Source organism: Pleurodeles waltl, chromosome 7, assembly GCF_031143425.1.
Source record: "Pleurodeles waltl isolate 20211129_DDA chromosome 7, aPleWal1.hap1.20221129, whole genome shotgun sequence".
Classification (NCBI taxonomy): Eukaryota; Metazoa; Chordata; class Amphibia; order Caudata; family Salamandridae; genus Pleurodeles; species Pleurodeles waltl.
This window is the reverse complement of record NC_090446.1, coordinates 123,102,075-123,115,580: the sequence shown is the minus strand read 5'-3', so window position 1 is coordinate 123,115,580 and position 13,506 is coordinate 123,102,075. Positions and strand designations below refer to the sequence as shown.

General features: G+C 40.9%; 1 protein-coding gene across 2 annotated transcripts in view; it reads right to left on the bottom strand.

The window, feature by feature from the left end:
* Nucleotides 1-13,506, bottom strand: part of ZNF512B (zinc finger protein 512B) — a 282,920-nt gene that overhangs the window by 212,086 nt on the left and 57,328 nt on the right. For both annotated transcript variants that reach the window (XM_069243246.1, XM_069243247.1), the window contains exon 2: nucleotides 5,043-5,168. In XM_069243246.1, the coding sequence (XP_069099347.1) occupies nucleotides 5,043-5,166 (124 nt within the window). In that variant the 5' untranslated portion in view covers nucleotides 5,167-5,168. The remainder of the gene's footprint in view (nucleotides 1-5,042; nucleotides 5,169-13,506) is intronic.

Here is a 13,506-nt window from a genome sequence, read left to right as displayed (position 1 = left end):
CTGACAGATTCTCATCATGATTATGGTCATTGTGTAAACAAAACAGTGACAAAAAAACCTCACCCAAAAGCATTTAAAGATGCCCCAACTTGCATTCACAATATATGAAATGCATCTCAATCAACAACATTAAGGGTCTCTGCTTATTTGAATACTGATGTTTTCATAAATATATCCACAGTTCGTAATCTGAGACACTTACTAACAGTGGATCTGCAGGAAATGTCAACATTATAAATAAAAGGGACTCAAGGTAAGCAGTTCTCTGCAGTCCCCCTTAGACAAAATCTTTGAGCACAAAGGAGCACAAAGGATGGGTAGGGGGTCAGGCAAGGATGGATGACTATCTCACTGTCATGTCACTACGTCACTGTCATGGCCGAGCAGCCATGCTCTACATTTTCAACGCAATGAAAAGTTATAGTCCTGAACACATCTACAGCAAAGCCATGTTGTTACAAAAGCGTAGAACAATCACTCAATCAAAAACTTTATTTTCAATAAGATGATAATCATGAAAAGTGCAACACAATAAAAACAGAAAAAATTGCTTTAAAATGTATTGTATTTTGACACAGTATGATAGACTTTAAAAAGGACCCAACCATAAATCAAAAAGCATCACCTTTTAGCGTTTGTAGAAAACAATTCGCACCTCTACCATTGGTAAAATTATACTTTCTAAACAATGGCACTAAAACCTGCAGGGTATACTTTATCATATTTACAACAACAAAAACGAAGTGCAGAAGAGACTGATTCAAAACACCATCACAAGTAAATGAGGAAATAGTAGTGAGCAGTGATATGGGTGCTCAAAGTGGATAGGACTTTTTTTTACTGTATATAATAGAGTTAACTGATTTCCAAAAAAAGCCTTTTTTTTTCATTTTGGAGGCCGTCGTTAAACTTCTGCAATGCTCTAAGGGGAAACTTAACAGTTTGTGACCCTTTCCCATCGACCAGATAAGATCTGTTAATATGGTTCAATACCTGCAATGGTTTGCAAGATTGCATACTGTCTCACAGATGATTTTTGTATTACATGGCCTTCCCTAGCTAGGAGTCTCTTCACCAAAAAGCATACTTAAACCATAGCCTGTCCTTCCTACACACTATGGTATGATTATTAAAAAGAGAGGGTTTTTCCATCTTCTGTAACATCTGTTTACCGTATAGAAGTCACTAAACATTTAAGCCATTGTGACGGGACAAACATTTGCTAATAATTAATTGATTTAGAGTAGCATTAGAGTTTTTCCACATTGATAGCCATAGCAGGGCCAAACATGATGGAATCATTTAAGTATGGAAGTCAAAGTTACTCATGACAAATCTAATGGGAGGTACAGGAAAGGAGCAAAAGGAGGCGGCAACAGAAACCGTTCTCTTCCACCTGTAAAGTGGAAAAATGAACGTAATCACGAACTCTAGCTTCATAAGTCACAATTGTGAAACATCGTGTCCTATAAATTTCTAGCACTTGACTAATGGATTTGCCACCAAGAGATGATGAAAGATTAAACAAGGCACCCAGTGTTTTGCAAAAATTTAGGGAGCAAGCCAAAGCGTTGGTTCCCCGAAGCTGAGGGTGAATTAAAGACTACACCCAGGTAGGGAAAGTTGGCTACCTTCACTAAAGTATTGTTACCATCGGAGTATGTGGTACATTTCAACTGGTAGGACAGCAGGAGAGACTGTGAGACTGAAAATTTGTATTAAGGTCTAAATATGCCATAAACCCAATGAAAGGTGCCATCAAGGTTCTTAAGGCCCTGAGGGTGTGTGTCAGTAAATCCATATTATCCAAGTATAATAACATGGGTGTGAGTCTAGAGCAGACCCTGAGCACATTAGGACAGATGTTAACCAATTGCAGATTTAGTTTGTTTATACATAAAACCAACATAAGTGAAGCAAGAACGCAGTCCAAGCAAATTCCTCACGCTACGTTAAAAGATTCTGTTTTCTCTCTATCAGAACCAAATCTGACCCTGGCGGAGTGATCACAGTGTATAGTGAAAAGAATGTTCACCAGTGCTGTGTCAAGGCCTTGTTCTAATAGGATGGACTATAATTTTATAAGGTTAACCCTGTAAAACACACAAGTCCATGAACGCTAGGAACAATGAGCAGCACCTTGCAATGGTATATTTACAGATTATCAGTTGAAGATTTAAGCATTGCTAATGAATACCTAACCATTCGCAAAAAAACAAACTGAAAGTTGCCTGTAACATGGCTCTCATTAGCCAAATCTCAAACTTGATTAAAAACAACTCTACGAATACCTTTGACCATAGAGCTAATAAGTGAGATTGGTCTGTAGCATCTAGGTTCCAATTTTTTTTTTTTAAATGGGAATAGTTGATGATGACCAAGATTCAATAAATGGGTATTTTTATACTTAGTTTAAAATGTTAACTAATATTGGGAGTCTAGAGTTCTATACTGCATTTAAATAAATCCACAGGTACTTCCATCAGGCCCTGGAGCTTTCCTGGAAGTCCTTTGTTGCAAGGCTAGAAGAACCCCGTAGTAAGTCAAAGCTTAGCTTTGTACCCAAAGTAAATTACATTTCTAAGTAAATTTGAGTTAGAGCTCGAAGTGCAATGACAGATTCCCATAAAATGCAAAACCCATTGGTCTGCCGTGAGGTGGGTGCTATGAGTGGATATGGCTTTTTTCTGGATCTAACAGAGTTTACTTTTTGACAAACAATTGTTTTTTTTTTTCATTTTGGAGGTCATTGTTAAACAATCGCAATTATGTCTTTATCTAATTTTTCCGCATTTTCAGAGATGCTTTGTAATGCTCTCAACACATTTTAACCTTTTCTACATACGTTTTTTTTTTGACAGAGCTTCTTGCAGATGTTAGATAGTAGAGAAAGGAGCTTCATCAAAGCACCTTGAGGCGTAAATTACTATGTTAATTAATCTTAAGGAGTGCAGAGTTAATGCAATTGCACAAGTTAACAAAACTCGTTACGAGCTGTTCACTGTCAGTTGTTATCGAAAGGCAAGTCATGAAAAGCCTGAGATTTTATTTTACCGTAAGAACTTGCAAGGATCTGGCAGATACCACATCAGCCTTAATCCATTATGCTTAGGATCAGAAAGGACAAAACATCAATAATTTTAAACAGCATTTGGAAGTTGTGGTTATTAAAATTAATAAAATCATTGTTATAAACATTAACCAAGTAAAAACGGAAATCTGTTGAACTTCCTACTAGAAATACCTGAATCTCCCTTGACCCATTATTAGTCTCTACTAGACTGATCTTATAATTTAAGGAGAGATTTTGACCTCCTTCAGCCCAGGCTGAGGAAGGACAGGCACGAACCGAGTGGCATACAAAGCCACCAAAAAGCAAGGGAGTATTGGCCCAAGTCTCTCGCAAGAGAATCATGTCATAATAATAAATAAAAGAGAGCCAATCAAGTTACTTAATTTCATAGTTTAGCCCGACAGTGTTACAAGCTTATAAATCTGACTGAGTAATGAAGTTGCTTGGCTGAAGCAGGCCTCCCAGCTCCAAACCAATCATTTGAGACAACAGGTGAATCACACCCAAGAGGCATGTGTGTACACTACATTGCATCTCTTGCCGTAGCTACAATTAGCTTTCCACCAAGTAGGGAACAAAGAATCTTCTAGTGCACAGGAAATAAGAGCAAGGTTGAACTAATGCAGTAAAAAAATTAATGGAACAACACAGAACTTCAAGCACAAATAAAACACAATCTTCCCCCTGAACACCAGTATGCCACAGTGTCTTTATGAGGTTTATTAGAAGAGAGTTTTGGTTCTCAGATGATGAATGCATTTCAATAAATCTAATGTAGGCCAACATGTATAAAGTACAATCTCTCTCATTTACATTGCCTCTTAACACTGACAACTGTCTTGGTTAGCAGCGTGGCGTCTCCTAGTCAAAAGGTAGAAACAATAGGAAGCCCTAAGAGGCGAAAATGGTCCTGTGACATTCTCCAACATCTGTAACTCAGACAGTGGGTGACATGCTCACATGCTCTGCAGCTGTAGGTTTCCACCAAACAAGAGCCTTTTGAGATGACAGTTTTGCTCAATACTTGTGTAAAATTAGCTTGACATATTAAATGAGAGATACTGTGCGTGCGCATGTGTGTCGATCTTGTGTGGTGAGGGTTCCTACTGGGGTTGTTTGTGCATATGTCTTGTGCAAGTCAGGTGTAGATCTCATGTTCACTGTTTCAAGTTAAACTGTGTTTATGGGCAGTGGGGGTTTGCTATTGCAGAGTGTAGGGTCTTAACGTTTGCTTGTTATGAACTCAGGAATAGATATACAAAAATGGTGCGTGTGTGCATGTGTGTTTGTGTGAGAGCATGTGTTAACGCCCTTCCTCAACACGTGTGATTATCATTTGAAAGCTGTCGGTAGGAAGATATAACATTACATAAGGAGGACCTGGAATATACCATCTCTATTCTGCTCCGTGTTTCTGTCCATGTGATGTGTGTAGTTTGACTTAGATTCCACCAGGAAAGATTGACGTGGTTACCAAGTAGGCTTTAAGTAGCATTGTATGAATGGAATCACCACTGTCACCATCCTCACGACTGGAGCATGCCTAGTAAGGTTTTGTTCTTGAAGTCTGTGAAACAGATGTGAAGTGCATATCTGCTGATAATGATTGTACATCAGGACCTCCTTGTATAAGGCCCGTTTCTATACCTGCTGAAAAATGCTAGACTGACTTATATGCCTTTATTCTTATGTAAAATGAGGGGTGTAAATCTATGAAATCCATTGTCATTGCTAAAGTGATAGCGTTTGTTTGTGCACTCCACAAGACACATGCCCAACCCCTTCTATGTAACACAAACTGTCTCTAACATATTACAATTTCTCTTCTGTACCTTGAACAATCACAATCCTGTACAAACAAAAACAAATATGTACTCAATACACAAAAACTAGCCACTATAAACAAACACAGACCTCGGAGCATTAGCACCTGTTGCTTTTGTCTTGATAAAAAGAGAGTCATTCTTACCCATTCGGGGCGGCTCATACCCAGAATGCCCATAGGGGTCTCTGCCAGGGCTCTCTCTTGGTGCTCTGGTCTTGCTGAACGCGAAACCTCTCCTCCGGCCTCCTCCATAGTATGTGTTCGCCATCTCTGCAACAACAACCACTGAGTCTTAGTCAAAGAAAAAGACCAGTGTAAATACAAGCTTTGATCGGGTAATACACACGACGAGGCACCTTTAAAAGGTAGAAATATGTGATGCCAGGGCGTGCTTCTGCTACCAAGCGGTGTACTGCCGTAAAGGATATCGCTGATACAGGAAGCAGGTGCGACTGCGCCTTCGCCGACTCCCTAGGTGAGGGACGCGAACTGCACGAGGATGGGAGACTGGCTAATTAAAGCCTCGCAGACAAGGGGGTATTTAAAGCCTAAACAAGGCTTGCGTGTGACTTGGGGGTGGGGAGGATATACATGTACACTCAATGAAAAACTGAGGTGGCTTCCCAGCGACAACTCTCACTTTTCATGAAGCAAAAAAGGGAAATATTAGGGGATAAACATTTGCAATCTGGCCCTTAAGCTTTTTTATAGCTCATGACCCCCTCATTCACTAACAATGAATCAAAACATTTAGATCCTGCTTGGGGAGGACGGGAATGATAAATAAAACTGTTCTTCTCAAACTGCTGTACCTCTTCCAGATTCTAGAGAGTAAAGTCCCCCGAAGTTCCGATCAATTCCAATTAATTTTGTGTGGGGAGAGAGCAGAGAGGAAAAGCTAGACTGAAAAAAACCTTTAAATGACTGAAAACTAAAGGAGACTGTGCTCTTCCCAAGCAATCAACTTCAGAGCTGCCGAGCTTCAATAGGACTTAAAAAACATTTGAAAATAAATGGCTGCCTGTGGCTTTCAGTAGCTTAGCTGGATTCCACAAGACTGCTGGTGTACTTCTTTGGTTGTAAGAGCTCTGCTGGCGCTATTAATGTGTTAATGAGCCAATCTCGGTTGGCTTCACAGGTGATATTTTGGAACAGCATCTGCGATGTAAACTGAAAATATTTGTTTTGCTCTGACAGATGTACTAATCAGTCATAGCGAAAAAAAAATCTTTCAGTGGAGTTCATTGAAATCCCTGCACCTACATTAGTGAGTCGTGTCTGTTTGCATATCCTGGCGAAGGCAGGGATGGAGGGCTGAGAGGGGCAGCAGACATCCATCCCTGCATCTGTAAAACCCCGAAACTGCCGAAGCACCAGGGCTGCAATTGAAAAAAACAACTGGGATCTGCAAGTGTCCACTGGGGGAGCCATACAGCGGCCTCTTGGTGCACTGCCTTCTCCTCTCTACTGATGATCCCAGAAGCGTTCGCTGCTCGAGGACTGGCTTGTAGCCAGAGGGCAGGGTCTTCACAAAATGTTATGTTAGGCCCAAAGGTTACAGCCGCAGCCTGATAGATCCCGTTTCTCCCTCCAACTGTAATCAACTCCGAGAATTCATCCACGTACAGACGCCAACAGTCCATGCATCATTTACTTTACCACAGCATCCACAAACAGCATGCCCACTCAGCCTATGTGCACAAAAGCAAAGCATGCCACAACAGAGAGCTTGCACTATGCAAACAAGTAGCACTGCCTCTGAGGTGTCCTTGTCCTGTTAATGACGCGAGAACACTACAACAGTTCGAAACCACTGGGACATGTCACTGCAAATCTCCTGGAAAGGAGAACGCCCATTCCAAGCCCCCTTTTCCTACCAATTCAGAATGAGTCATAGTGTGCAAACTGCAAGTCGCAGATCTTTTTTTGCGTTTTTGCGCACAATGTTGCATGACTTATTTGCACTAGCAAATCTTTTTTTTTTTTTTTTTTTTTGCGAAATTGAGATTTTGCTAGTGTAAAAATTATTTTTCCAAGAGGGAATTCATCGCAATCCAGAATGTTACCCTGATATGAAACCAAAACATTAAAAGTTGGGAGGTGAAAAAAGCGTCCAACATTGTCGGACCGATTACGGGTAGGAAAAAACAAACATTTTTTGAAACACATAACATTGAGGGTCAAGGAAAGAGAAAGGGCGAATCACGTTAGACCTGTAGGTGATGTTTTCAGGATACAGGAAACATCAACACAAGAAGCAGCTGTATTCGCAGAAGCTATTGTATTACAGACATTTGTATACCACATAATCTCCCAATATTATAGCATGCAAGATTCTAAACACCACATAACATACTTATAAAGAATATTAAAAGAAGCTCGAGGTTCCAGTAAATTGAAGTATACTGAACAGAAGAAAGGGAAAGTCAGTGCAGAAACTAAATACGAAGAATGTAAGGAAGTACGGCTGGAATATATGAAAGAACACCACGTGTGCCGAATGGTACTAACGATGATACTTGCACACTGAGTTCCGTGATGTGATATGTCATACAAGCTGTGAATGCTAAACTTCTTTGTTCGCACTCTGATATTTGTTCAAGTTTATCACAAAACTTAAATAAAATATTTTAAATAATCCAAAGTATTAATAAAGAGGTATTTCTAACGCCCAAAAGAAGAAGAAAAACATGGTCACTGGCGTTAGAAATCAGTAGGATTCTCAACAAATCGAATTCAGCAATTGTGCTGCAAACGTTTATAGCAGCAAAGTTCGACATTGCTGGTTTCTGCAAGAAAAGTAAACCACCAGATGCCCTAATATTGTTTTAACATGATGGGCACATCCCGTTTTATAGAACAGCTGGACTATACAACTTTCATAGCTAGCAAGAGCCCAATATTAGTAAACTACATGGCCAATGTCGAGAAGGCACCAATAAGGCCACGGAGAGGTCGACATTTGAAACTATTTATCTATCTAGGGCAGTGCACGAAGTAAATTACTTAGGTCCCAATTCAATCTGGGGCGCATACCCCCCCCCTCCCCCCCGGTCATCAGCATGGCACAGGCACGTGGGGAGGCCAAATTACTAGTATGCTTAATCTCTCCCTGGCCGACTGATAGACTAAGGAGACATCATGCATAAATACGTGAATGGACCAAAACATTATGCAGGAGTGGGTCTACAGCTGTGCTGCTATTTTGTTGTTTTCAAATATCTCCAAGCACTGCAAGTTTATTATTCAGAAGTGAGATTGTTTCCCCTTCAAAAACATGCCTGCCACACCATGCCTAATATGCCTGATGCTGTGCCATGTAAATAATGGGAAACAACCAATGTCCCTGTTTTTTCCTCTTTGGGTCTTTCAGCACCGTGGTGTCCGGAATCCAACGCGAGAGAATCAAAATGGCTGACAATCAAACTCATGTGTATTTCTGAAGATAAAATTAGCCAGAGTGTTTAGTTATTTTTTAATTTTCGTTGTCTTCACAAGTATAGTTCCAGAAATATACATAAGTCACATATGTTCTGGTCAGATACATTTTTGTTTTTTTCTCACATATGGCTAAATGAGAATTCACTAAGCCTTCAAAAGGCACCAAACGAGATCCACATTTACGCGCCTTCAAAATGTGTTTTTGTTCAGCCTCTTGCTTTTTTGCAGCAAAAGTTCCACATACGAGTTTCACTGTAGCTATGCACCACCTTCACAACACAGCTCCAAATTTGGCAAAATCATAGTGAAAATACTACACTTTATTTTGCGAAAATTTGGTGCAGATTGGTCGGGGTATATTTAGTAGTGGGTGTCCCTATATCAACTCAACCTTAATTACAGATGGGTCAACGCTGCCTCTGTGATACAACAAAAAGGCGGTACCCGAGTTTTCGAGTAACAAGAGAACCATCTCCATTAAAGTAAATGGTATGACAACTTTATGACATCACTTTCTGTCACACTATGGCATCGCCGCACCTTGTCTATGTTAATTAGTCCCCGATTTTTTTTTTTTTTAAGCTTGTTCCCCCCTTTTCGAGTCGGAAGCAGAGCAGCACTGCGGTCTGACTCTAGTTCAGTGACGATACATACAATTAATATATGAGTGGATTATGCATATTTCAAGGGTCTTGGGCATGTGGTCTTTATAAAGTCTTTACCATGTGGAGTATCGTTCCATCTAGGTTATACGAGCCCTGATGGGGCAGCTCAATTGACATAAGGGCCTACACCAACAATAATTTGCTGAACCTGGCTCATAGGGATACACTGAGGATCAATACAACAATAACACTACTTATCTTTACTCTTGGAGCCATAGACCTCTTTGCTCACCCAACACTGTTCTGACTCTTCACACAGCCTTGTCACACTGCTTGCACCTACCATACACACACGACGTGTACCAAATAACACGTCAATCTATTTCATTAATATGTATATCATCTTACATGATCTGCTTGCTTTACAGCCTGAACATCTTTCTGCCTGCAAATGAAATTTCACTTTCGTTAATTGTTAGGCATGGAGAGAAAAAGTCACAATGCCGAAGGTTGGTACCTGGCTCCCAGCTCGCATCTTTATCAGGAGTTCAAAACTGTGGTCATACATTAATTTAGTGTCTGTTCTGCCGAGGTGTGACTGGGTTGCAAAATCAAGACCGAAGGGATACAGTATTACATTACACATGCAAACGATACCTTAAAGTTAAACAGCACGTTTGTCCTACTACTTTTTTTTTTTATAGAAAGATGAATAAGGGTATGATGCACAATGCATGTGATCATGCATGTGCGAGTCTTTCAAGGAACATGTGTAATGCTCGAACAAGCACCACATTGTTGAATGGGGTTTTGTAGAGCACACGGCTGTGTGTTTTAACGGGTGCACAAGGTGAATAAGAAAGGGAAAATCTATGGCAGAAAATCAAGGTGTTAGCAAAACATAGGGCATCTACCAAAGACAGTTTCACCAAGGAGGCATTTTCAAAACCTCTTTCGAAGGCTTCTCCTCGCAAATTGACAGAAATGCTCTCCACTTATAACTGGGTGCAGTACAGTGCTTAATTTGAGCTTGTTGTTTCCGGTGCTGAGCACCGGCACTTATTTTTGAGGGCCGGGGCTTATTCTTCTGCCTCAAGCGTTTGCTGCGATCAAAAGACACACATGGGAAAGACGGAGGAATGGAAAATCGAAAACGAGACACAAAGGGAGAAAGTAGAAAGCTGCAAGAGTGAGCTGAAGGGGCAGGGAGTGGCTTTCTATTGATTGAAGTGGCCCGAGATGGCTTCAGGATTACGCCCCCTCAGAATTCCGTGTTCGCACATTTCATTGCAGCAGCCGCGTGTTTAAGAGGAGGGCTTTGAGCACTGTCTCCTTTTTATTTACAAATTAAGAACTGGTGCAGTAACCATTTTTTGTTGTTTTAGCTAAACTTTCTTGAGCCATCACATAAAAACAACGAGTCTTGCATCATCCCATACAAAAGCAGCTGTCATTCCCTCATGGCCAATCAAGCAAAAAGCTTAGCCTGATTCAGGCTTTCCCAAAGGAGACCCACCATTACCCTGTGGGAGCCGAGTATGTATCCATTAATAAGCTCTCAGTATCTAGTAAAAACGTCCATTATCCTAGGAAACCTTCAAGGATACACATGGCAGGAATGTCACTTAAACTCCAGTAGGGAGTTGAGGAAGTCCCTGCTCCTCATTACTGACACAGCTCAGATACCCTCAACAACTTTCAGGCACAACCCAAGATCAACACAGCCTTCCCTTTTGTTACCACTGTACGAATAGCGACCTCTAACTCTATATTAGTCTGCTCTCTTGGAAAGTTAGCCTATAATTACAGGAGACCAATGTGAAAGGCGTTCCGCTGCCCTCCCACCGAGTATCACAGAGGTCATCTGCATCTAAACATATTCCAGTCCTTCTGTTGATTTTACACAGGTTTTGATATTAAAAGCCATCCTTCGCCCCTTCCTTTTTAGGTCGAGCGTGCAAGCGCTTTGACCTGATGTACGTATTGTGGGCTTTTAAACACCCTTATCTAACACCCATTATTTTCATTCCTTTCTGGGCTTGCCTTTCAAAAAGCACTTGATGTTATTGGTAAATGGTTTACATTTGTCCCGTCTTGATGCTGTTTTTATCACGCCTTGCAGACTGCCCGTTACATGGATTATTGCACAACTGCCTATATACTTCAGCGTGGGAGAATTATAATTTTTTCTTTTGTCTCTCCTCTTCGTGCTGCATGGCGGCCATGGAGCTCACAGAGTGAACAGGCACAGCAGCATTAACTCAATTGGTGGTACTGGCACGCTGGTCACATTGTTCACAGTTACCTAATGAGCCATTTCTCGTGGCTCTCTCCTTAAAACACTTGACATTGGTAAATGCTTTACGTAAAACAGAAATCCTCAAAGCGAAAGAGGCTGTCTAGGCACAGCGGGAGATCCAATACTACGATATTCACTGCACTCAGGAAACTCACCCCATGAGCTTTGCAGGACATTACTTTTACATAACATTTTTGCTCATAACTCAGCCTGTGGTGGACCTAGGACAAAGGGTCGACTCATAAAACGTTCAGCACAAAGTGCTCTTTCTGTCTACATAATCTCTGGGTCCCCACACTAGGTTAGTAGGGAATCCAAAATAACCCCTCCCACCAGTCAATGTCTTTTTAAGTGCTCTCATGGCTGGAACATTTGTTTTATAGCTGGGAATAGCGTGTGCTTTAAGGGCCTTGTTTGTAATATCATTGCTATAGGCCTGCTACTCCTGAAAATGTGCAATGCACTATGTCCACAGGGGGCTAAACATATGGTTAGACTGCATTATTTAATGAAATTTTCTTTCTGTGTGGTTGTGTCCTCTAGGGGCTAACTATATAGTCACATGACCATGTTTCTTACAAATTGTATTTTTATTGTGGTGTCTTCTAGGGGTTGTTCTAAGCATTACAGTCATATCAACATACTAAAATATTTGTGGCACAGAAACTTGCCTCATTATGCTTTGCACGGCATTACTTTCACAAAACATTTTTGCTCATAACGCAGCCTATGGTGGTCCTAGAACAATGGGACCACCTTCAAAACATTGACCACAATGTGCCCATTCTGTCTACATCATCACTGGGTCCCCACACTATGTCAGTGGTGACTCCAAAATAATAACCCCTGCCACCATTCATTACCTTTTTAGGCACTCTCACGGCTAGAACTTTTGTTTTACAGCTGGGAAAAGCTATGGTTTATGAGCCTTGTTTGTAATATCATTGAAATATTTGCCTTGCAAATGTGTAATGCACTATTGTCTTCTAGGGGCTAAATGTATGGTTGCACTGCATTACTTTCTCCCATTCTTTTTTCACGTGGTTATGCTCCCTAAGGGCTGTCTGTGTGGTTACATAGTCATGTTTTTTCCAAATGCTATTTTTATTGTGGTGTTTTCTAGGGGATGTCCTGAGCATTGCAGTTACTCAGCCGGTGGTGGTCCAAGGACAATGGAACTACCTTCAAAATGCTCTTTCTGTCAACACCTTCTCTGTGTCCGCACACTAGTTTAGTCGGGACCCCAAAATAATAACCCCTCCCACCATTTAGTGTCTTTTAAGCTTTCTCAAGGTCAGAGCTTTTGTCTTACAGCTAGGAGAAGTTTTGTTTTAAAGGCCTTGTTTGTAAAAGTCCTGCAGTAGACCTGCTAGCCCTAAAAATACCCTCTGGGGGCTAAGTATATGGTTACACTGCATTACTGTCTCCTGTTTTTTCATGGGGTTATGACCTCTAGGGGCTAACAATATGGTTCCATGACCAAGTTTATTACAAATTATATTTTTGTTATGGTGCCGTCTAGGTGCTGTTTTGAGCATTACAGTCTAATGCCAAAAGTTTATTTCTGATAAAGTTTATATGATAATTGTGTATGTTTTAATAATCTCTCCTTATTACAATTATGACCATGATTCAGGCCAACTTAACATCCTTATGACTGTTTGAACACTCTTGATATGTTTGGGTGACCCTTCTAGTTTTTGCTCCTCTGTGGCTGTCTTGTGTCTTTTTTTGGCAAATTGTGTTAGCCAGCCAGCAACTCCTATGGTGAGGTGGTGAAAGTGGTATTCTATTGGAATTAGCATGGCAGATTTAAATTAGTATGCTAAATGGAAACATTTGAATTTTTTCCTGCAGATAGAGGAAGAAGGTAAATGGAAGTTCTTTAGTTATATGCAGGGCCACTGGATTTATATGGCAGGAAAAGATGAAATTTTGAGGCAGGATTGACCAATTTATGTGGCAAGCAAAGTCCAGCTATGAATTTACAATGCCAATAGCTCTAACACAAGCAAATGCAATACATATTGCATTGCAAATGCTTGTTTGAAAATGGCTTCACTTGCTATGATTACATCCACACTCACACGTGCGTACTTGCACACACGCATTCAACACTCAAAACACACCCGCATTCACACACACACATACGTACACAAACACACACACACACAACATTCCCCACCCCCTCCCCTGTCGGAGACCTGACTTACCTGGATCCAGGGGGTCCTCTGGCAGGAGACAGGACGGGGCGGTGCTACCG